This window comes from Borostomias antarcticus (assembly GCF_949987555.1).
Source record: "Borostomias antarcticus genome assembly, chromosome: 28".
NCBI classification, from domain to species: domain Eukaryota; kingdom Metazoa; phylum Chordata; class Actinopteri; order Stomiiformes; family Stomiidae; genus Borostomias; species Borostomias antarcticus.
In genome coordinates this window covers 1,736,161-1,762,346 of record NC_140261.1, presented here as the reverse complement: position 1 = coordinate 1,762,346, position 26,186 = coordinate 1,736,161, and the positions used below count along the sequence as shown (strand labels likewise).

At 45.2% G+C, this 26,186-nt stretch overlaps 1 protein-coding gene across 1 annotated transcript in view; it reads left to right on the top strand.

The window, feature by feature from the left end:
• Nucleotides 1-1,573: 1,573 nt before the first annotated feature.
• The window catches only part of prom1a (prominin 1a), a gene marked incomplete at both ends in the record, with an annotated part of 49,651 nt that continues 25,038 nt past the window's right edge, over nt 1,574-26,186 (top strand). The window contains 4 exons of the mRNA XM_084459514.1: nt 1,574-1,805; nt 16,480-16,538; nt 16,993-17,019; nt 22,481-22,686. Of these exons, the coding sequence (XP_084315640.1) occupies nt 1,574-1,805; nt 16,480-16,538; nt 16,993-17,019; nt 22,481-22,686 (524 nt within the window). The remainder of the gene's footprint in view (nt 1,806-16,479; nt 16,539-16,992; nt 17,020-22,480; nt 22,687-26,186) is intronic.

Sequence of the window (26,186 nt, the reverse complement as noted above, 5' to 3'; positions counted from 1 at the left end):
GTAGCTGGAATAAATCTACCTCCAGCCGAGCCTGGCTTAAAGAACTAAGCTCCTTACCTCAGAAGACTGAACCGGCCAGAGCTCGCCTCTCTCTTCCAGGAAGTTGTCTGCTGGTAGTATTCTGGTTGGAGTTGCTAATTTTGACATTGTTTGGTGGTACTAGACAGTATACAGTAAATGTTGCAAAAGGCTTTCATGAGTGGTTCTATTATGAATTGGTGTAGATTGCATTAATTCTTACATGATATTGTAATTTCAGCTTGTTTGTAATTTGTACTATTCTCTTGATATTCCTCTATTTGTACTTTACAGATTATCTATACAGATCGACTGAAATACTGTAGCCTACATTAATTGTTTGGGTCATTTCAAGCACATTTCAGAAAGGGACACACATCCCCCATTCTCAGAGTTCTCCATTCACCTGATCTGGTTGTTCCTCCCATGGCGGACCTAATGAGTGTGCTTGTGTGCTGAGGGGAGGCGATCTGAGTCTGTGATCAAAGCCCTGCCTGGGGGGACCCTGTCCCGAGGGGCCCTGGCCCCAATGTGTTTTGCGAGACCAACAAGGACCTTATTGTACATGGCTGGGTGTGAGCCTACCTGGGCTCCGCTCAACCAATCGCCGGTCTTGTGGGCTGCGGCAGAGGGTTGTACCCAAAGTATCATGTTGCCTATCCTTCCTTGCCCTAAAGGGGGGGAAAAGTTGAAAGGAATACTGGACACCTGTGATTATGGGGGGGGGGCAGCCCAAGAGGCCAGTTTGGCATCTGTTCATTTTAGTGATGATGTAGGCTAATTTATAAATTGAGTAGGCCTATTGGAGCTTATCTGTTATTAAGCATCATCTTAGAGTAGGCCTGCATGTGACTACAGTAGCCTACACGTAGGCTACGTTGTACGTGACAAATAAAAAAAATCTTGAATCTTGATAGGTCTATCAAATTCCTGGATTTTGGCGTTTTTTCTTTCTCGTCTTTATTTATTTAGCTCCCCCTAAAACAGGTCTAAAGAAGCCTATTCACATTCTACGATTGAAATAAAAATGATTACAAAATAATAGGCTATAAAAGTTTCCCTTCACCCGACAGGAGGAGCGCTTCCCATTGGAGCGCGCCGGGGTTGCCACAGCAATGGGAGCTGGCCGCGCGCTTTTACGCACGCGCAGTTCCCCGCGCCACTCTCGCGCAGATGCTCGAGCCTCTCGGCCAACTCGACAGTCTCATCTTGGAGGAGGAGAAGGAGAACGGAGTGTGCACCGCAGGGGAGAAGGAGGAGAAGGAGAAGCGCACGACCGCGGGGGAGAAGGAGCAGGAGGAGAAGCGCACGGTTTCGCGTCCATCTGAGGAGCCACTGACCGTGGGAATGATGATTACCACCAATTCTTCTGCGAGCAGCAGGACTTAAGAACCTGCAGTCCATTCATTTTGGCACTGCTTGTCCCCTTTCCCTAGTTATCTCATTTTCTCCGTATAGATAGGAAACACGCGACATTTTTGTGATATTTCCTTAGTAGCCTAGTCTGTATTTCTCTAGGTTCTTTATCCTCTAACGTGTTTGTGCTGGAGACACGATGTGGAACACCGGTGTGATGTTCCTCGTTTGGGGACTTGCACTAACGTCCGGCGAACTTCAGCAAGAAAATGAACAACGAAAACATCCCCCGCCGGGAAAGTTGGATTTTGGTTCTGTTCCCTCGGGGGTTTACGAGACGATGGCCCACTACGAACCCGGAGTCATAGGGGTGCTGTTCCACATGGTGCACGCGTTCCTGTGCGTGGTGCAGCCCAACCCGTTCCCTCAAGGTAAGAATACACCGTTATATCTCGCTTTGATCTGGACGGGTCTGTCCCAAACCCATATCAATCAGGTTAGGACTGCTGGGGGAAGCTACGACTAAGCTACCTAAATTGCTGACTGTCGTATATCTTATAATGTGTGTCCTATAAGCTATGCATGTTATGCTTGTAGATATTTGAATTAAATTGCAAATAGGCCTATGGGACACTAACTCTTGTGCGTTAAGTTCTTCCATGTGTTTTGTAGCCTATATGCACCCTAGACTCTTTAATTAGGCCTACACTTTAAGGTAGTATTTTACCTGTTGTGGCGAATGTTGTGTCCGAATGATTAGACAATTAAACCAACCATTATGCCGTGTGGTCACTTGTCACTATAATAGCCTAGTAGGTCCGGGACAGCGAGATTACTTTTCGCAACCCAGTTTAGCAGGAACACCATAGAGTTGAGGGTTAGGGTTAGGGTGAGGGTCAGGTGTAGGGTTAGGGTTAGGGTGAGGGTTAGGGTGAGGGTCAGGTGTAGGGTTAGGGTTAAGGTGCGAAACGCGTAGACGCGTCCGGGCATCCAATGCGCCACCAAACGCCATGCGCCAACGGGGCCTCAGTGGGTTCAGATCACTATGGAGAGAGTTTGCTATGGAGACGGTTCAACATCTAACGGGACAAGAGTCTAATCCCCCATGTGGGCTATGGTTGTTCCGGAGGGAAGGCAAGATCTTCCCAAACACAAGCAGGGTGTGTTTAAATTGGGTAGATCATTGGGGTTGGTTCAGTCATCTCCAATAATATTTCTGTTCATAGTCAATAGGAAAATCCGACAGATTAGGAGAGTGGCTCTGAGTCACTTTGTTAATTAGGACGGTAGGCCTAATCCCATAATCTAGAAGGCCATATGGTGCTACCCTTTTATTTTGCTGTTTGCCATAGGCCAACGTATGCTTGTCATAAAGATGAACTTCGAATTTCTATGGATTTTCAAGAATCTGTGTTCCATTGCAATTATGGTAGCGGATCTCACGGGCTAATAAGTGTCACACGACCAGGACAGCAGTAGCCAAGCAAAGTGTCACCAAACAAGCTGAATTAAGGCATCATTCATATTGAATTGAATACATAGGCTACTCGAATTCACACGTACCGTAGGCTAACCTAGCCACAGGATGTGACCACTATGTTATTGTCAACATCAGAATTCGTTTATTGCCATGCAGTTTTACAACGTAGGCCTACTGGGAATTTGCTTTCGGTCGTGGTGCATCACATGGAGACAACATTGGACAGGGTGCAGGGGTGAGACAGGACAGTGCAAAGACAGGACAGGTCAAAGGGCGAGTAGGCCTACAATATGCGAGTGCAAAAAAGGATAAGATAAGAAAAAGAACAATATACAAAAAGTAGTGGAGTCAGTATGTGAGTATGCCATGTTTGATTATGACTGATTTCAATCAGTTTCATTCCCATATTGTAGCTCTCACAAAACAGTCTGAACTACTGTCACGTGCCAATTAATAGGGCCAATAAAATGCACACATGGAGATTTAGCATGATCGGCATGAGATCTGCCACGCCTAATTTTGATCAGCAGTCAGAGGCAGACTGTTTTGGGGAAACCTTGTGGGACTATAACGGGACTGTGAAGCGATGAGTCTTAGTGCACCGGTCCCTAATGTGTCTCACATGGTGAGTGTCACAGAATGCAACTTGTAAAGGAAAGGTGTCATTGGATAATGGATTGGTTGGTCACTGGAGTGATAAACTGTAACACCTCACCTAGGCCTACAGGACTGTGTTTTGCTGTTATCTTTGCGGGGTGCCAACTCCCATGAAGAAGCATTCAAGTCTACATTGAACAAACATCAGACCATTTCAGTAGAAACCATTGGGAGTCAATGATGGATCGGTCATACTTGGGGAGGGCTGATTCGCAGACTGCTGTGGGATTTAGGGTGTGGGAGGTGGAGGCTGTTACTAAACTTGATAGTTGTTTTTGTTTTTTTTCAGTTACAGCCCAGCTGTTTGCCAGCTCCTCTTGTGTTTTGTATTTCTTGATGACAGGTTGCCCTGGATTGAACTGGGTAGTGCAACCTCTCCAAAAGTCCTACTGGCACTCTGTCCGCTGTAGTATTTCAACATTAGGGACTTTAAGCAACGACCGATACGACGGGCGGCTACGGTGACCGGAAATGGATCAGTGCTCGATGGATAAACTTGTCTGCTGTAGCAGCTGATTCTACGACGGCAAAACCCCCTGTTTTGCGTAGTGGCTACAACGTCTCGGAGACGCTTGGCCGTAGGGACCGGTCGGCTGATTGCTTAACGATGTTGACGGCTACGGTGATAGCGTCATAGCAGAAGCAGATCTATTTCCGGCCACCGTCCTGAAAACCGTTGTTGCTTAAAGTCCCTATTGTTGGCGTGGCTGGGGCAGCTTCTGTTTACTCCATGTGAATCCTGGTTGTGAAGTGTTCTGTGCCAAATTGAAGGTTTTCTCATTAGCATCTCAATTCGCTGTGTCTGTTTGCAAATCCATGCTTGATCCTACACTAGTCTGTGACAGGTGTAATCTCGACTTGGCGGATTCGCTGGAAAGTTAAGGAGAAGGAGAAGGAACAGTTGCTAGGGCAACACAGCAGCATGCGTCATATCCAGTGTATGTTAATTTCCCTCATTGTCCAACATGTCTTGGTGTGCTAGTGTGATATGACGTGTGAACACAAGTTTGGATGCAAATATTGCATGTTGGCAATTTTAGCAACCCAAACTCCCAATTCTGCTTGAGCTGCTTTTAGGGTGAACTGGATGTATGCAAGCGTAGTATTTAGGACTTCAGCAAACCTGTGCAATATTGTGGCACTACAATAGTTTTTTTTCATTCATATAATCTCATCAGAGAACGAGACAGTCTTTTCGATAGTCAGCAAGACCCCTTTCTGTGCTAGAAAAAGAGAACTGAAATCTGCCTCACTACATTTCCCAATCCACCCATTGCCCTTCGGAGCAACCATACATGGGGGATTACACTCATGTCCTGTCCATCATAGCCTTATTTCCACTGCCGTGCCGAACCGTTCGGAGCACGCAGGGTAACCGTTCCGACGGTGTTTCCACATGGGACCGGTTGGGCCCAGAACCGTTCGCAGAACCGTTCCCATGGCACGCTTGTCTAACCGTACTGAGTGAAGCAGAACCGTTCTTTAGTAGAGATGTGAAGAGCACGAGCGAGACGTTGCATGGCAACCGGCAATATTAGTTCCGCAAACAACATTCCGTGGAAAGCAACATTCCGAGAGGTGGAAACAGACACGGTAAACGTTCCCACGGGTCCGGAGCGGCGCGGTTTGAGCACGGTATCGGTTCGGCACGACGGTGGAAATAAGGCTCACGTTTGTAGGCAAGAGATCACCCCAGGGTTTGTCATTGGCATCTCACTGAGTCTACTTTTCAGCAAGATTGATAGACCGCCTTCTGATTTGCAAAATTAGTATTGTACATTCTCATCAAGATTCAAAATTCTTTATAGTTACTTCCATCATACAAGTATAATAGAGTAAAAAAGATTGGGTTCCAGCTCCTAAACCTTACAGCAACAACAGAATAGTAATAATAATATTCCTACTACATAATAATGAAAAACAATGCAGCATAATACAGTAGAAAATATAGTGTATGTAAAGTTTATGGTGTGTGAGATTCACCACAGCCAGTGTTTTATTTGTGTTGACGTCCTGACGAATAATTTAATGAAACCAGCCGTCAAGTCAGACTACACTGAAAAAATGGACGTGTGTCAATCAAAGCACTGGAGGCATCTGATGCCGTTTTACTACTGTACTTGTGACTAGGTAAAAAAAAAAGACACATTCTATGTCAAAGTTCTCATTCTTCCTCCACGGTATAATAGTAATATAACTAATTTAGGAGAATCGTCAATACATGAGTGAGGGGTACTATTGGCAAAACAGCTTGAGGAGTAGCTAAGACAAAAAAAAAAGAAGGTTGGGAACCACTGGAGGACATACTGTACCGTAAAGCCACCACTGTGCCAGTGGCAGTTTGGAAGAGTGCATTTAACCACTGTATGTTCTGGGGACAGGAGGGTCAGCTGGTAAATTGTTCGGAAGGGCCAGGATTGGTCAGCTGGTCACAGATGGCGTTGGTTCCCCTCACATTCTGACTGGGTCCTTTTGGAACACTATAGCTGTGTTCGGAATCGCTCCCTATTCACTATATAGTGCACTATATAAGGCGTCAGCCATTTTGTTTGTAGTGTCCGAATTCTCCACGGAATTTCCGTTCCCTATATAATCCACTATTTATTACCCACAATTCACCTTGATTTGCAGGGAACAGTGCATGTACCCCACATTTTCTCCGTTCCCTAGGTAGTTCACTACATGGTGAACCCTATATAGGGAATAGGGAGTGAGGGAACGAGGGAGCGATTCTGAACCCAGCTTATGTCTACAGTAGCTGTCGTCTCACATGGACTAGACGTTTTACAGACATAGCCTATAGCCTGGTTCTTGAAATGCATAGCCTAAAGCTAGGAAATCACCACGATTCAACTTTTACATTTCCTTTGAACGTGATTATAGAGTGGATCTTAATCAAACCAGACAGAGCCACACTGTGTCATAGACGTCTGTTGCTCTCCTTATCAAGACGACCCCTTCTTGAGTGTATCAAACACCGCTGACGTAGCACTCAGATAGCATCTTCTGTAAGAAGTACACTTAGCATCTATGCTTGGGCTCAATGCAACACAATGTCAACACAATGTGAGTGGATTATTTTATTTTTATGTATGTCACTGTGTCTCTGGTGTGTAGACTCTCCATGCTGTCACACACAGTTATGTCATTGTGGTGACTACGATGCCTATGGCATTGTAATGGCCCAGGACTTCATGGGCATAGGATTAGCCTGCCAACATAATGCCATCTGAACGCCTGTGGCAAAACGTCACTCCGTCTAAGTAGGCCTTGGCATTGTCTTGTATAATTTCCCTTATGTTTAAGTACATCATACTTTGTTTTATATGCTTGTTTTCTAATTGAAAAAACGGTGAAGTAGGCAGGCAAACTGGAGACATATCAGACTCGTCTGCATTACTATGTAATCTGAGAACAGCTTCCTGTCATTCCTGGCCTGATTATGTGCTGTTACACTTTAGATGGGCCTTGACTCTGTTATTTCAGCCCAGGTGTGATTAAGAATGGGCCTCACCCCCTCTCAGTCTCTCCACCGTTGATCTCCAAATAAAACACAGGAGGTAGAGATGAATGTGGTTGTCCTGATTTACCATTGAACCATAGCACTTCAAATGATGTCGAATGTTTGCAGCATGGAGCAAGTCATTCATGTTTGATTGATAATTGGACGGGTGCTTGGAGTTATTTTGTTTCCTTCCAACTGATCTGAAATCTTGTCAAAATGATTTGTTACTGCAGCCTACCATGCCCATTAATGGTGTGCAAGCAGGAATAAGGAGTGTGGTTTGTGTGGAACATTTTATGGAGATTCAATATCAAGGGTATTCTGGGTAAAAAAACGATCACTGAGCAGCTATCCTAAATTGTGTCCCATTAAATTGATTATTCTTCATTGAACTTAGTGTGCATTTTTATTAGCTTTGCGCTTCATGGAGGCTATAATTGCAGCAATGACAATTTTGTAATGAGGCATCAAACATAAATTGATTAGACTCAAACCATTAATTTAACCAATTAAGAGCAGTCTTGTTCCCAAACTAACCAGCTAATGAAACCCAAGAAGTGGGGAAAGGACAACTTTTCAAAGTAATTTGATTGCAGAGCAGTTCTTCTCTGAGCGGCTGTTCACTAAACTCACTGACAGGCTCATGCACCCCCCCCCCTCACCCACAAACACCTTTTGTGATTGGCATTCAAACCCTCATGAGAGGAGCTTTGCATTTGCGTAATGCTCCACGTCAGCCTGGTATTAAAGAACATGAGACAGGACCAAGATGGAACCCCTGCAGATGTTCCCATCCTCAGAGGAAAGGCTGCCAGATCTCCAGGTTCTCAATGAAGTGCTTCTTTTTTACAGAAGCTACTTTATTTCACTACTGCTCTGGACAGCATTTCGCCAGAGAAACAAGACAAAGAACTTGAACTGAAAGACTCCTAATTGCCCCCTATGAGTGACGTAACACCTTTTCCCCAGTGATCTGAATGACCACTCCGTTTGCCACACAATCTGTGTTGAAGACATGCTGTTTACAGGGGGTGGCACAAATGTATTAAATGACGCAGAAAAAGGCATTTCCTGAAAAGCTGATCCAAGAGGCAAAGCACTGTATCTCATTAGCGAAGCTCACCTTACTAGACGCTGGCATATTAGCAGCGCGAGCATGGAGCAGATGACAAGAGATATGGCATTAAGATAACTTGGACTTTCAGAGACCTCCAGGTAACGCTATAATGCCAGCTTCAGTACGGCTTCAACTCAAGGAGCAGAAAACAGACTGTAGTAAAGAAACGTACAGAGAGAACGCATGAGAAAGACTGACTGAAAATGAAAATCAAAGAGAAAAGAAGAAAAAAAAGCAATAGAATCAGAGAAGAAAGCCGAGAGCTGGCGTGCGGGGAGAGTTGTCGCATCAGAAGAAGAGCGGGAGCCGCGTCTCGCTCGGGCGCCGCCATATATGGGTCAGGCCTGGGGAGCCGAGAGCGAGCGACGCAAGACGCCGTCCTGCTGGAATGGATGGCAAGTCATGCGTCCCCGTCCTTTTTTTCTCCTCCGCTTCCCGTCCGGGCCCACAGCCACCGGGGGGCTGGCACTGGGGGGGTACAGCGCGTTGTGATTGTGCCACGGTAAAGGGTCATCCTGCCAGGCTAGCGATGGCTGGCTCCCACTTCCCTTCATCACACTGCCATGATGTTGGCCGTAACACTCGTCATGCTAGTACTGACGATCCTTAGCTTTCACTTAACGTTGAGTTTAGGATTATCACAGGACAGAGACTGGTGGTGTCAGAACCCCACACGGAAGAGTGTGGTATTTAGCTCTTGAAGACTGGGAGTGGTGCCATTTTTGGATTCATTTTTCCCATCCCATTTTATGTACAAAGTTTTGCTTTGCACATGCTATGCTGATGTAGTTGAAGTGCATTGGTGGAATTTGCTAGTGGGGTTAATGTTACCCTCTCTATCTTAAGGACCACCAAGTCTGACCCAGTTAATTCACCTTGGAGATGGTTCTATAAATGTTACTGTCAAATTCGTAAAAATAAGGCAATAACTAGGGCGTAACTAATCTAATGTGGAAACCCAACAGTTATGGGGTATGGTTTTGGGACAAATAAACAGAATGCTTCGCTAGGTACCCGAATAATAATAATAATGATAATAATAATACAAATAATTCATTTTGTTTATAAAGCACTTTTCTTTGTCAGGTGCATGTTTTGGCCCATTTAGAGGACAGCGAGGGTGACAACGCTGACTACACTAGCTCTGCTATTTCATGCTTGTAATCTAAGGCACAATAGAATGAAGAGTTTCTCCCATTTTAAGGCAATCTTGAAATGTCAGGCTACCTTTGGGTTTTACATAAGTGCTTTTATAGTGAGTTCTTAAGCAAACAAGCAGCCACATCCCCAATAAAGAGTAACTCGTTTTAAATAATGTAGCCTAATTTGTGGCCTGTTTCTCAATAACCCACCACAATTGATCATAATGGTTATTCTTAATAAAGATGTAACAAGAAATCCTAGTGAAAATGATGTCCATGTTGCAACCTGGGGGGAAAGGCTAAAATCAATGGAGTTGGGGCAACTTGGAGAAAAATGTAATCCTCAGTGCTCAACATTACACGCTATAATGAGATATGTGGAATAAATCCTTCCCTCAATAGATGGCCAAAGACCAAGAAAAAGAGAAATATGTATTTGGCGGAGAGCATGGGAGCAGTGACTAACTGTGTAATAATGTAATTGAAAACCATCTGCGTGATGATATGTTTTTAGCCCTCCAGTTTTGCAGTTATTGCATTGTGGTGTGTGTTTTTTTGCGTGGTGACTTTACTATACGTTGTGTGGACACGATGTCCCCACAAGTATAGTTAAACAAGAAAAATGGGACTTATGTGGGGACACCACACGTTTAGGGCTAATTTTAAGGTCAAAGGTTAGGGTTTAGGGCTTGGTTTACAATTATGGTTATGGTTGTTGTTAGGGGTCAAATGGTTTAGAGTTAGGTTTAGGGTTAACGTTTAGGTTTAGGAGGTTTGGGGTGGTTAAGGGTTAAGTTTAGGCAGTCCCCCCAACATATAGTAGTAGTCCGTGTGTGTGTGTGTGTGTGTGTGTGTGTGTCTGCCATTCTGTGGATGTAGCCAAAGGTCTCAGCGGCCTCTGGGAGATCTCAGCTACACATGCACACGCTTGCACACACACACACACACACACACGGTCACATGAATACACACTGTCTTATCCTCAACTATGTATCTCTATAATTAAGACTGCATTGAAACATAATCTTAAGCGATTTTGCCTTCTCTACCATTCCGCTTGGCCACCTTTCTAATTGAAATGTGTGGATTATGTTACTCACTGTGGGTTAAGTCGTCTAATCTAAAAGGCTTAATACCTTTTTTATTAACACGCCACTATGGAAGCACTTGAAAGAAGAGACTATTTCCATTTCTATCCCTCCATCTCTCTCTCTCCCTCCCTCAGACTAGTTGGCTCTGTTTATCAAGACAGATTCTCGTCTCCCTAGCAACTGCTACTGTGGTTACAGGGATGAGTGTTTACATTGTCCTGTTTAGCAGGTCACACAGGTCAAATATTGTCTTCTCTTAGTCGGTCTGAATATTCACAAATTTTCCATAATTTCCAACAGGAATTTATGGGAATTAACGGAAATAAATTCTGTTTTCTAGTTTATTCACGTTAATTCCAATGAATTCCCATAAAATCCAATTAATTCCCATGGGAAGTTTGTGAATATTCCCAGAATTTCACAGCCCTCCTCTTAACCATGCTGATTACTGACTTAGATCTGATGAACACCCTGGGAAAAACAGCATCAGAAAGTAAGATGCCATCAAAAGTCAATGGAGACATTCCCGACTACCGAGGTAGAGACATGCAGAGTCTATCCATCTCAATTACATCCTGATACTGAGCCAGAATGAGAAAGAGATTAGCTATACGTCGTGCTACTCTGGGCTGTGCATTTCAATGGGCTTCCTCAGGGAAATCTCACAGTGAAATAAATACTGTATTGTATGTCCCTCGCCAGGTTCTTGAATGTCTTCATCTCCTCTCCAAAGGTTGATAAAGGGAAGCCTCATCAGCACTACAGTAAAAAAAAAGAAACTGCCACTTTATTCAGCTTGGAGACGAGATACTAGCTGGCTGGGTCCCCCATGCAAACAGAGATGGAGTCGCAGAGATAGAGAGAGGCAGCGTGGGCGGAGAAACCTCATCAGAGCGAGTGAGAGCGAGCTGCCATTGAGGGACGGGGATTAGACACTTCTATTCACTCTGCCCAGGGACGGATGCCATCTACTATCCTTTCTCTCTCTCTCTCTTTCTCTCTCTCTCTTTCTCGCTCCCTTTCTCTCTCCCTCATATGCCTCCTGAGCATAGCATCCCCCCAGCACTCTCTCACTCACTCACTCTCTCACTCACTCACTCACTCACTCACTCACTCACTCACTCACTCACTCACTCACTCACTCACTCTCTCACTCTCTCACTCACTCACTCACTCACTCACTCACTCACTTACTCACTCTCTCACTCACTCACTCACTCACTCACTCACTCTCTCACTCACTCACTCACTCACTCACTCACTCACTTACTCACTCACTCACTCTCTCACTCACTCACTCACTCACTCACTCACTCACTCACTCACTCACTCACTCACTTACTCACTCACTCACTCACTCACTCACTCTCTCACTCACTCACTCACTCACTCACTCACTCACTCACTCACTCACTCACTCACTCATATTCCCTTCTGCATTGCTGGGTTTTCCTGGTAAGCCAGACTCAAAGTGAAAAGAATTGACGTTTTCACAATAGAGTCTGGACTTCAATAGAGTCTGGACTTCAATAGAGTCTGGACTTCAATAGAGTCTGGACTTCAATAGAGTCTGGACTTCCAGCGCCCAGAATGATTTGAGTGGGCGGGAGCACTCGCCTTGACAGACAAACTCCTTCAGCCAATCAGCGTAACAAGATCAAACTTTTGACAAACCGAGTCGGACGAACAGCGAAAACGTCTTTTCCGCTAAGAAGCTCCGCTAGTGCGTACTCTTGTTCTTAAATGGTTGATATTAAGTGTATTTCTCCAATAACTGCACTCATGGCTGTTTATTCTTCTAACGTTAACGTTCCCGCTCATTGCTTCGTTCTACTAGCAGACTCCTGTTGTATTTCGCGTCATCATCTACGGCATGGGTTCCCAAACTCCATCAATGTGGGCCTCCCCTCTGAAAACAGTGACACACCCGCACCCCCCCAACCCCCCAAATTTGTCCATAAAAAAAAAAAAAAAAGACCTTTAAAATCACGTTTCATTCATAAAAACCATAGAAAATTCTAAAATAAAAAACATGTTTTTCCTTCTTTTTTTCTAACCATCCCTCCGTGCCTCCCCTGAATTTCTTTGGGGCCCCCCAGGGGTGGCCCCCCTCACAGTTTGGGAATGCCTGATCTACGGGAACCAGTCAGGGACTCGGGGCGGAACAGCAGTTAAAACTGGGGGTGGAACAGCAGTCTCCTGATTGGTGCCCCATTTTTCTGGGAAAGTTCAAATTGTTCTGGCTCAAGTCCAAACACTATCGTGAATTTTTTTTTTTTTTTTTCTGCGTTGAGTCTGGTTTACCAGGCTATTGCTAGGTGACAGGTAGGGAAAAGTCTATCTTTCAGGTGTACTTTGTAACTCACTTTCTAATTCACCTTGTATGGTCACATTATAATGGATGGGAATGAGGCACAGCAGTTACTGTTCGAAAAAGAGATTTGTGTACTTCTTGCCTGGCCTGTAGATCTTTAGTGTGACATTTAGTGACTGTGAGAGAGAAAGAAGAAGGCAGTCACTTCTCCTCAGTTAGCTTTGTTGTCAGACAACCAGTTATTAACACTGATGCAGACGTCAACAGTGTGTTGATGTCTGTATCATCGCACAATGAACAATGTTCATTCTCTCTCCTTCACCTCTAAACACAGCATCAAACACCCAATGTGGAGCTCATTCATCTATGCTACGCAATCGCCTTGTCACATCAAAGCAGTAGGAAGTCAGTTTGGAGACAGCTAGGGAAGTGCTACATGGAACAACCAGCCAAACACGCTCGACTGACAATCAGCGCATGGGATTTTCCACAAAATTTCAAGAAATCATTTGTCTCTTGCCGCTAGAGTTAGTGCTTTAAGCATATCCTCTTCAACGTCTCGAAACCAAGACCTTCTAGAGCACACAAGTCCTCATCAACAAACTATTCCACACCTTAAAATGTAGGCGTCAATGTACAGATCAAACAGAAATTCAATGATAAGAGGTCAGGTGGAATTCAAGCCGTAGCACGTGAAGGGTTTCTAGACATGGAAAATAGGCCTCAATGTCTTCATTGTATTATACAGTACCTGTCCTGTTACGCAATATCCCAGCGGTAAACAGCTTGTGCTTGTTTCCTGCTCCGCACAGCGATCGACGACGCCTTTTTTGTTTACCTCCGCGCCTAAGGGACGGTGTGCATCCGCTAGAGGAAAGGGTTATTCATACACACCCTTCAGAACCAGGTCAGGAGCAGTTTTCAGAACTAGACCACAGACACGGCGGATGGACTGAGGGAGTGACAGCTGCAGCCCAAGTCTGACCTCCATTTTTTCTTTTCATCGTTGGGAAACGCGGATCACTATCACTCCTGAGTCCCAAATGCATTGTTTCCCGTCCCCCCCTGGTCATAAACCTGAAAAGTATGCCGTGTGAGTGTTCTCTTATGTGACTGAAAGCAGTTAGAATGGCTAATATGGTACTAGGTCAGGTTAGCTACTGACCTGACACTGTCACAATTAATAGCATTTTAGGTCACCCAGTCACAGTATGCTTGTCTTGTGCCTCAGCAATCACGGTGACGCCATTTTGAAGTCTGCTTTCTTACATACAGTATTCATGTGTTCAAACAACTTGCTCAGAGAGAAGTTTGAGCACACATTTGATGTCGGCCCTAAATAGTTTATCTCCCTCAGTGACATCATATATTTAGTTGAATAAGACGCATGATGACTAAGATAAAACCACATTATAGCAGTATACTTAAACAAAATCTGTGGCGCTTAGGGATATGTGATTTAGAAATGCCATCCGATTTAGATACGAGTCTTTCAGATTCTGTTGCTCAGCTGTTACTGTTGCTTCAGTTATCAAATGTCCAGCTCTGTTTGGGTTCAGTAGGACGTCTCTCTCCTGTCACTTTGTGTCACTGTCACCTCAAACTGTGCGCTCGTGGCTATGCGACTGACAATCCTCCGATTCAAGTCTCTCTCTTCTCTCCCATATACAATATTTTTGGATTGATGAAGCCACATTTCTTTCATCGAAGCATTACTGCCTCAATTTTCTTGCACAGGAATTCTATGACACAAGCGTATAGCCTCGACGCCTCTTATAATTATTTCACTTCACTGCTGGCTAGCAGCTGGCTGTAAATAATAAATTCATAGATTAAGATTCAGTCGCCTTCAAGGCTCTCTCCAACACATGCTTGTGTTTATCTGCCAAAATGACCTCTTCTTTGTCACACAAGGCTAGAGGGACAGGGGACAGGGGACAGGTGAGGGACTTCCAGCTCAGCTCAGGCAGGTGCCGCAGTTTCCAGTCACCGAGGTCAAAGGTCGTGATGCGTTTTAGCATATTCGGGTTTGTGTACACGTGACATGATAATTGTATCTGCCACCTGAGGACAGTTTAGGCGTTGACGCCTCAACGATCTTATCTATGCTACAGTACAACCGTCTCAGCTGTCTTGAGTCTGTATTTGCAGTGGTGTCACGTGATGATTGTGTCACGTCACACGAGGGACCGTCACAATCGGTTCCGAGTTCAGGAGAAATCTCTCCGGGGTTTCTCTTGTCATATGTCCGTGGCGTTTCACCGTGAGAGCAGGGCACGATGAATGCCAGCACAGAGCCTGCGGGTCGGTCCTTGTGGCAGTGGGCCACGGTACAGTAAGGGTTACAAATAACCTCCAGGTTGCTGCTGTGTGCCAAGTGGGCCACCCTCTGTGCCTTCGTACCGTATCACAGTTGGGTGTCATGTGTTGCATAGAGGGAGTCCATGTTGATGCATCTTGGGGGGGAGTAAACCTAGCATCGGGGTTCATCGATTTTCACATGATGCGAGAGAGAACTAGATTTGAGATCAAACGGATAAGACCTAATGGTGCCAGCTACCTACTGTACTAGGATGGAGGCAAATACCAAAAAAAACATATTCCTTTTTCTGTATTTGTGGAACATTGTTTTGCTAGACTCTCCACTGGTAAGGATAGACATGTGAGATGTACTGTATTAGAAACAGGTATGTTCTCATTTTCACATACAGTATTTCAGCATCAAAATGGTCTCCCATGAAAGACATTTTTACGTTTCTTATCTTCTATAAACGCAACAAGCATTGATTGAAGGAGAAGCCTGAAGCCACCTTTTAAAACAAAGGAACATCCTTTGAATAATAGATGACTCGTCTCAGCTATATAAAATACGGGCCTGTCAAAGATTCCCCCCCTACTGTAAGTGTGTCTATATTAGTATTTTTTCCCATTCATTTCCCGTGTAAAAAAAGCCCTGCATCGCAGCAAGACGCGCCCCCCCCCTCCGCGAGCCTCGGATCTCATTCCTGGATGCTCTACGCCCCCCGAGAAGAAGCGTTGCTTACTCTGTCATCATCGGGAGCTGAGAAACGAACACCTCCGCTGCAGGTCAAATTGCTGCGGGGAGAACGCCATGCGCCGCGTACACTCTCCTGCTCATTCCCACAATGCACCACACGGAGAGCAGAGTAGATGAAAGACTGGGGAAAGAGTCTCTTTTATGTTACAGTACCGTCGTACAATGCAAATGCTCTTCGTGTTTGTTTAAACCACTACTATTGAGTAGATTTTTCTCTATAAACATGGTGTAACTTATGGTTTGGCATCAGCAGGCACAGTGTGCTCTCTGTGTGCCATGGCTTCACTACTACTGCACTGTAGATAGCATACTGCTGTGGGCCTTTGAGGGGAAAGACGGTTCACAGTTGGTGTTAGAAACATATGTCACAGTACTGGATGGGGGGGGGGACACAGTAGCCATGTTTCCATCCACTTGTCAATCGAATTGTGTGAGGATCGCTAAAAATATGAATGCGAATAAAGCCGGTGAACGTGCGTTTCCATCTAGATCTTTAAATCGGATAAAGCATTTATCACAAAAGACTTTTATCGAACGAGAGAAAATCCGATGAGATCGACAGTACAAACCTTTTGTCGATTTTTATGACTTTTAATCGAATTTTACTATTTCCATAAGGCATTTTTAATTCGATATAACTTAATTCACATAAAACGTGTGGATGGAAATGTGGCTAGTGGCGTTACGGAGGGTGCGACATGTCGACTTCATGCTTTGTCTGTTTCCACTGTGTCATTTCAGATCTGGTCATCAAAGTCACCAAGGATAAGTTCGGAGCTATCCAGTCAGAGTACCAGAAGGTAACAGTTAGCTCTGTGTGTGTGCATGCATGCATTAATGAGTGAAATTGTTTCCATGGGTTTGTTTTCACACTCTCTTTCTCACTAAATGCTATGCCAGTTACTTATGACACAGACACACACACATTTGAGATGCTCTGTAATTGGCTCCAACACATCTATTCTAATGCAAAGTGTTGATTGCTCGCAGAAGCCAAAGCAATGTTATCAAATCAGCACAGCAACGATTTCTGAATCGTCATAGCATCAGACATAATGGTTCCAGAGCTTCCAGTCAGTTGAGGGTTAAAATGTGCCCTTTCCAGACGATGTCTGTGGATTCAGTATGCATGCCAGTTGAACTGATCTTCTTTCTGTGTCATCCATGTGTGTTGGTTAATGGCTTTGCTCTGTCTTTGACGCTGGGTTGCCTTTGTCTTCTGCATGCCCTCTCCATCTGACCTGGCCCCCTCAGCCAGAGAACATAGTGCTGACTCTCCAGGTAACGTCTGCCCCCCCCCCACATTCAGTAGAACCCCCCCCCCCCCCCCCCCCCTCCGTCACCCGTCCTAATGTCACCCTCCCTTCCCTGCCACCCCCCCTCTGGCTCACCTCATTGCATCTAAACAGCGACTTGATTCAGACTCAGATTTGCTCATCACAAGTGCGTCCTGGAAACCAAGGGCGTAGGTTTGCGTATGGACGGTCAGGACATGTCCCTACCAACACTTAGGGAGGCCCAAATTGTCCCTAACAACATTTAAGCAACCTTGCTCGCATTATCTTTGGAGTGCAGATTAGATCATTTAGATGGCCTTCCCATAGTTTGGAAGGATAGAATTGGCCGTACCATTTTGAGTGAGTTAGTTTGCATTATGTTCGGAGTTACATTAGACCGTTAACTCATGTTTGATTGGCTCATTTGGCTGAGATAGATTGTTGCATTTTCGTTGGATCTGAAGATCAGCAGCAAGGGCGTAGGTTTGGTTTCAACATTGGTAGGGACCATATAACAGTGTAGCCTGCATACACAATTTTTGCTGGGGACGAGGAGAGGGAGAGGAAAGGAGAAGGCTCTTTGGTGTAATTCGGAGGCCTGTAGAAGAAATTTAAAATCCAGCGCGAGCCAAGTATATCCATGTGATGGCAGCGGACGGGGTACCGAGAATGCACATACACACATCATGAAGTCTGTTTTCAGATTGGAAATCTAAGAGGCTACAAAATGTAAAGAAAAAAAAATCTAGTGGGGCCTCCTAAACTCCGGGGCTCCCGGTACGCCAGTGGTTGTGCAACATATGATGCTGACGCCCGGAGAAAACATTTCTGTTGAAAAGGAGTTTTCACACGTTGCAGTAGATGTCCTCAAAGATAAGGAAAGGGTAGAGCCAATGAGTAACCTCAACTCCCAACTGAAATCACACGTGTGGTAACCGCTACATTGACATAACTTCCTTTTTCAGTACGGCGGCCATCAAACTAAAAACACACCACTGCATTTATGCCTACAAAGTGAAAAAACGAGTTGATGATGACCCAAATGTGTTCGTCCTCTGACAAGTTCCAGAAGTCCCTCTTGAAGTGGTTCCACATCTGAAAACAGACTTCATGATGTGTAGAAACATGGTGTATAGAAACACTGGAGAAAGTTTCATGCTTTAGTCATAAAATGCACAATACTTATCTGCCGCACTATAACTGCTCCACTAAGGTGGCGCCCATCTTGAAAAATGGTCACCATCTTGAAATTTAAAGTGGCTTCTTGTCAAGTGACCCATGGAGACAGCTCATCACAATTTTCATGCTTGTATCACCACAGCACCACTATATATGCCCCCTGCAGTCAAAATAGACTGAAGCGCCCACCATTTTGATGGCCATTTTGGAAAATGGCTGCAACACCCGTAAAAGATCATCATATTATCATCATATTAAAGAGGCATGTGAAAACCACAACAATCCCTCGCCCTATGGAAGCACAACTAGCGATTCATAAAAATAGATTGATGAAAACAACCATTTCGCGGCAGAAAAAAATTTTTTTAGAAGCTGCATTCTCGGTACCCCGTCCGCTGCCATCACATGGATATACTTGGCTCGCGCTGGATTTTAAATTTCTTCTACAGGCCTCCGAATTACACCAAAGAGCCTTCTCCTTTCCTCTCCCTCTCCTCGTCCCCAGCAAAAGTTGTGTATGCAGGCTACACTGTTATATGGTCCCTACCAATGTTGAATCCAAACCTACGCCCTTGCTGGAAACGACTTGATTCAGATTCAGATCCGCTCGTCACAAGCGTGTCGTCTTGGCAACTTAATCATTCGGATGTTCAGACATAATAGAACTTGGAAAGCACTTAAGTGAGTTTCGCAATTCCCCCACCTGTGGCTCTGGGTAAATGATTTTGCCACAGTAGCTGTAACCAGGGGAGTGATCAGTCTGCGGCTGTAGCTTAGTTGGTAGAGCGGGTCGTTCAATGATGGAAGGGTCAGCGGTTCGAATCCCAGCTCTGACTGTCCACATGTCGAAGAGTCCTTGAGCAAGACACCTAACCCCAAATTGCTCCCAATGAGCAGGTTAGCACCTTGCATGGCAGCTACCGCCATTGGTGTGCGAATGGGTGAATGAGAGGCCATTGTAAAGCGCTTTGAGTGCCGCTAAGGTGGAAAAGCGCTTTATAAGTGCAATCCATTTACATCCAGTTTCCTCAGCAGAATTCTCCTCTAATATCCTAGCCGGTCATACGATTACCAGGCTGAGCCAGACGCACACTTGATCTTTGTGCCGACGTGGCCAGAACTCTAATTCACAAGACACTGACCCCCCCACTCTCTCTCTCCACCATGATACGCAGTACCATCACAGCACTGACCCCCCCCACTCTCTCTCCACCCCCCCACTCTCTCTCCACCATGATACGCAGTACCATCACAGCACTGACCCCCCCACTCTCTCTCTCCACCATGACACTGACCCCCCCACTCTCTCTCCACCATGACACTGACCCCCCCCACTCTCTCTCCACCATGATACGCAGTACCATCACAGCCCATAGAGATGATGCTCACTTTCCCACGGCGCAGTCACACCTACAGGATACCCTCTTTATAAACCGTGATCACTTCTACCACCATGTCTAGGGCAGCCTTCAGAGGGCAGTTTTAACCATGTGAGGAGATGATATTGACGGGTGGTGAGGATTCGACAGACAGCAGCTTAGTCCTATCATTGCGTTTCTGTGACCCACCCGATCTCAGACAGGAAGCCAAACCGTGGCTCGTTGCGTTCCCAGGCTGGCGCCGCGCCGGCCGGCGAGCTGCTGGCCAGAACCAGCTGGCGTCCAGCCAATAGGCAGCTAAGTGAGAAGTAACCAGCTGGAATGATGTCATCCTTGAGAATCAGCAACACTTTGTGATGAGTCAATTGTTTCCAGACAATGAGGGACACACAAACCCAACATAATTCACCTTCAGTAGCTTAATACTGTGTCAGATACAATGAACTGCTTCAATTTATTTATTTTTTTTTGGAACAATCCTTCAAAAAAAACGACCACCACATTCAACATGCAGGGCTTCGACAAAGACAAACGAGCAAACGCAAGCCCAGCCAGGTAGACCTTGGTCGTCTGTTCATTACTTTAACATCCACCTTAATCCCTGAGGCTCTGACATTTACCTACTCGGAAAATTCCCGAGTATTGGGAGTTGTAAAAACGCTAAGACAGGATGGCTCTTTATCCCCGCCTGCAGTGGAACTCCCTAACCAGGAGCCTGGGAGCCTCTCGCAGTCCGACGGTAGCTTCCGGAAGTTGGATTACCGGAAACCAGAGATTTCAAAGTTCGCACAAAGATTTCAAAAACGAGCAAAATTGAAAGGGAAAGGGGAAGTCGAGAGGAGAAAAAAAACTTGAGGACCGCTTGTTTGAACCTTACTGACATGTTAAATGGCAACGCGACAGGTCCCAGGAGCACACACGTCTTTTTGACTTATTAAAGGAATTTCGATTAGATTGAGTCATTAGGGCAGAAGAAAGAGCAGAGAATGTGTAATAGCAGCCTCAAGCTTTGATCCTTTCATATTGAGAAGCCATTGAACGTTGCCGTGACAACTTACATGCGGCAGGGGAATTAAAGTTCACCCTCATTCAGTTTTTTCTCAATTTCAGAGGCCTGGTTTAATACTGTTTAGATATGAGTTGATCAGCAGGGACAGCTGCTGTATACAGTATGACGAGGTGAGGTGGGCGTGGTTAATGATGGCGTCTCGCCCTTTCAGTACAAATCAGAAACTAGAGAGTGATCCATCGTGTTGTTGTTGAGTTTTTTTTCCCCAGTCAAGTCATGGATTATTGGGGCTAATATTAGATAAAGACAGATTTCATGAAATCTGATAGGATGCAGATCATGTGGTTCATGTCCATAACTTGCTCGTAGGGCGCGACCCTCAGGAGGGCGGGGCGTGGCGTTGGCGTGGGATCTACAGGGCGCACTGCTACAGTACGCTTCATCGCCTGACATTGATGAGGAAGAGAAATGCACTCGCTTTCACTTGTTAGTCGAAGGAATGCAGTTCAATAATAATAATAATATGGCTACGCACATTACATAATAATAATAATAATATAATAATACGGCTAAGCACATGACATAATAACCCCCCCCCCCTCCCACTGACTCTCCCCCTTGCCCCTTGATCCACTTGCACACGACCTCTGGCATGACTCTGACACAAGACATTGCTCATCTATCTACAATCTGCACACACAATGTACACCACACTACATTCTGTATATAGTACGCAAACACTCACCACACTACATTCTGTATATAGTAAGCAAACACTCACCACACTACATTCTGTATATAGTACATAAACACTCACCACACTACATTCTGTATATAGTACGCAAACACTCACCACACTACATTCTGTATATACTGTAGTACGCAAACACTCACCACACTACATTCTGTATAAAGTACGTAAACACTCACCACACTACATTCTGTATATAGTACGCAAACACTCACCACACTACATTCTGTATAAAGTACGTAAACACTCACCACACTACATTCTGTATATAGTACGCAAACACTCACTACACTACATTCTGTATATAGTACGCAAACACTCACCACACTACATTCTGTATATAGTACGTCAACACTCACCACACTACATTCTGTATATAGTACGCAAACACTCACCACACTACATTCTGTATATAGTACGCAAACACTCACCACACTACATTCTGTATATAGTACGCAAACACTCACCACACTACATTCTGTATATAGTACGTAAATTGCATTTCCCCCCCCTTTTTTGAACAGTATATCGTATTTTGTATATTGCACTCTACATGTATTTTGCTTGCACTGTTTTTTTGTATTGCATTTGCACTGTCGTGTCTTTGTCCTGTCCTGTCCTGCACCCTGTCCCTATGTCGTCCCCAACAGCGTGTCCCATTACCCTAGACACATTCCTAGTGTGTGTGTTCCATATACATGGCTAATAAAACGGATGGTAAGTCTTGAGCTGTCTGATCACGTCCTTCGTGTTGATTGGCTGGCCTCGTGGCTTGTTACCGTCCGGACGTTTCGTATCCAGGATGTAGGTGCAGTGTTGACTTGGAGGGTCACATCGTACAGACTATCACCTGTTGTTGAGGTGTGACGATGCACCCGACCCAAACCTGTCACCATTTGAGATCAAATGATATGCTTGCCTTTATCCTTTCTCCCTCTTCTCGATTTTCTTCCCCTTTCTCCTCTCTGACCTTCTCCTCCTCCCCTCCCCCTCCTCCTCCTCCTCCTCCCCTCCTCCTCTCCTCCTCCTCCTCCCCTCCTCCTGTCCTCCTCCTCCTCCTTCCCTCCCCCCCCCCCCCTCCTTCTCCCCTCCCCCCTCCTCCTCCCCCCCCTCCTCCCCTCCCCCCCCTCCTCCTCCTCCCCCCCAGGTCATCTACTATGAGATAGGCTTCGTAGTGTGCTCCGTGCTGGGCCTGCTCTTCCTGGTGCTCCTCCCCCTGGTCGGTCTCTTCTTCTGCATGTGCCGTTGCTGCGACAACTGCGGTGGCGAGATGCACCAGCGCCAGAGGAAGAACGCCGACTGCCAACGCGGGCTGCTCGCCTCGCTGCTCTTCACCGCCTTGCTGGTCATCACGTGAGTCCATCATCATCATCATCAGCATCAGCCTTGTCGCTCAGTGCCGCCAGGCTGGAGCCCCTCCCCCCTGTCTCTCTCTGTGATACAGGGGAAACGCTCTGTCGGAGGAGGAGGAGCCAGCAGCCGTGACACTGGCCCGTTTGTGTCAGTCTGGTCATCGGTCATTGTGTAAACAAACCACACAGACGCAGTGTAGAGAAATGAATGACTATGGTTAGGGCTGGGTTTAAAAAATCTATTAATCGATTCTGAATCGATTCTGAATCAAATGATTCAGAATCGATTCATGAATCCCAAAATCGATCTTTTATTTAATGAATGAATGAATAAATGAAGGTATGAATAGTTCATTCATTCATTCATTAATTCATTCATTCATTCATTCATTAATTTTTGGAAATCAGTATTGATACCCAGCCCCAGTATTGATGTGTTGCATAACTTGGCAGTCATGTAATTAAGGTTAAAACAGGTTTTAGTAACACTAACCGAATCGATATTGAATCGAATCGAATTAAATCGTGATAATCGATTCTGAACCTTGTGAATCGGAATCGAATCGATTCTTGAAATTTGACTCGATACCCAGCCCTAACTATGGCGCAGGTCGGTGTTATACGGTACGAGTCGACGCATATGAATAGATAGTCTGTACGCGCCGCGTACCTTATCTCAATTTGAACAGGGGGGTTTAACCGAACTCGTGCACTTCTGGCCACGTTGTCTTGCAGTCCACCGGCCTATATGAACACAGCGCATCACCTCGCTGTCTAGAAACATAAAAACGTCACGGCACTAGAATTATGGGGAACTCGGCTGTGTTGGGCTGGCAGTAGGAGTGTAGCTTCACTGTATCTACCGTAGACACGATGCAAATGATATGAGAAGCATCTCTCCCCCTCCAGCCCCAGACAGACAGTCTAGGAGGCTTTGCTCTGTGATGTCCTCCACTTCACGGCTTTATGGGACGGCTCCGTTATTAGAAATTCCACAGCGGAATCCTAGCTACCCGCAGACGATTGTGTGTGTGTGTGTGTGTGTGTGTGTGTGTGTGTGTGTGTGCGCGTGTGTGTGTGTGAGAGAGAGAGAGCAAATGCAGAGTGCTTATTAAATCTCTCCCCTCTCCTCTCCGGGCCGCAAGGCAGGATACTGGAGCAGGTCTAATGAACCAATTACAGCCAGGAGAGGGACAGTGTGTGTGTGTGTGTGCGTGCGTGTGTGCGTGCGTGTGCTCCCCCCCACAGAGCGAGACAAATACCGCACCGCCGTGAAGAGGGGAGGTGAGCTGGTATTTCTAAAGACTGGCGTCTGTTGTGATTGAAGACTGTTAAGGCGAGCAGCTAGCACATTATAAGGTTAGGTCACAGCATCGCTCACTAGCAGCGGGGAGCGAGGACGTCTGTAGCGCCTGGGAACGAGGTGGCGTTTCAAGAAGGGCTTAATTTCAGGGGCTGTAGTCGCAGAGCAGATGGATTTGAATTAGTATCCCTTGCTTGGAACTGCTCTGAATGCAAAACGGGTTTTTAGCGAAGCAGGCGTAGAATTGGATCCTGTTAACACTTCAGCCGGTCGCACACGGGCGTGATTTGTTCTGAAGCGTTATGTAATCACTCTTTGTACATCCCTAGTGCCTTCTGACTGCTGTCATGGAGACGATCGTTCTCCTGCCTACTTGTACAATGTCATAACACACTGGAAGTACTCAAGTGGTGAAGATCTCAGACCCATCCCCCCCAACACACACACACACACACACACACGCACACACACCTCATCACCATCTGACCTGACAGACATTGCCAGGGATTGGAGGGGAGATAGATAGTTAGATAGATAGATAGATAGATAGATAGATAGATAGATAGATAGATAGATAGATAGATAGATAGATAGATAGATAGATAGATAGATAGATAGATAGATAGATAGATAGATAGATAGATAGATAGAAAGATAGATAGAAAGATAGATAGATAGATAGATAGATAGATAGATAGATAGATAGATAGATAGATAGATAGAAAGATAGATAGATAGATAGATAGATAGATAGATAGATAGATAGATACAGTAGATAAGATAGATAGATAGATAGATAGATAGATAGATAGATAGATAGATAGATAGATAGATAGATAGATAGATAGATAGAAAGATAGATAGATAGATAGAAAGATAGATAGATAGATAGATAGATACAGTAGATAAGATAGATAGATAGATAGATAGATAGATAGATAGATAGATAGATAGATAGATAGATAGATAGATAGATAGATAGATAGATAGATAGATAGATAGATAGATGCACAGCAGTGTTGTACTGTATGAGCCTCAGGGAACTTTCTTAATCACAGCGTAAATGTTTCAATCACGTCACATTACATTTGTATCTCACAAGTCGTTATGTAAGGTTAATTAATGCGTTATGACAACCTCTGTGGCCACTGTGAAAAACACAGCAGTGAGGAGAGGCAGCCATTGCGATGTCTTTCTACCTTTCAGAAGCCACAGTAGCAGCGCTGACAGACGGTATCACGGTAATAACTGTTCCTCTCAGATTTAGGAGAGGAGAACAGGAGAATGATACAAAATTGTTTTGCGATTATGGAGGATCCTTGCGTCACCTTGTGGCTACCCAGCATGCAATTCTGCAGTCTATTTCCGTCTGTTGCTGTCCAGAGCTGTTACTATGAGATATCCAGCAGATATGAACGATAGTAGGACCAGATCTACTGAGTTGAGAGAGCTGATTTCCTCCATTTTACTTTTCCATGTTTTCTACACTACAGCGATGCTCAGAAACGTACCTGTCGGATGTGATGTTGTGTTTTTCCTCGTTTCTTTAACGGGAGACAGCGTGCAGATGAATAATTAATGAAGTGACCCAATTAACGTCTGGTAGCAAATTCTCATCACTGCCCTGTTTTCTCCTGGAGCACAGAACACTGGCAGCACGGAGTCACACACACACACACGCACGCACGCACACACACACACACACACACACACACACACACACACACACACACACACACACACACAGTACACACACAAATGCAAATGGCCATACTGCAGAAACATGCTCTCTAGCTTTTTCCCTCCATCTGTCTCTCACTGTCACACATAGGCACAGACATTTCACACTTTCTCACTGTCTCTGTAGTGTGTGTGCGCATACACATACTGCACACACCCACACACTAGTCTAACACACACCCACACACCCACACACCAGTCTAACACACACCCACACACCCACACACCACACACCAGTCTAACACTAACCCACACACCCACACACCACACACCACACACCACACACTAGTCTAACACTAACCCCCACACCACACACTAGTCTAACACTAGGGACTCACCATTATGCAGCTCTATTTTTAGTACATCCTTTGATATTGTGATGATGCGTGTTAAATTAAATCTGTGACAAACAAATCTATTGCAATATCAATTCCTGGGTTCAAATTAAGTGCAAAGTG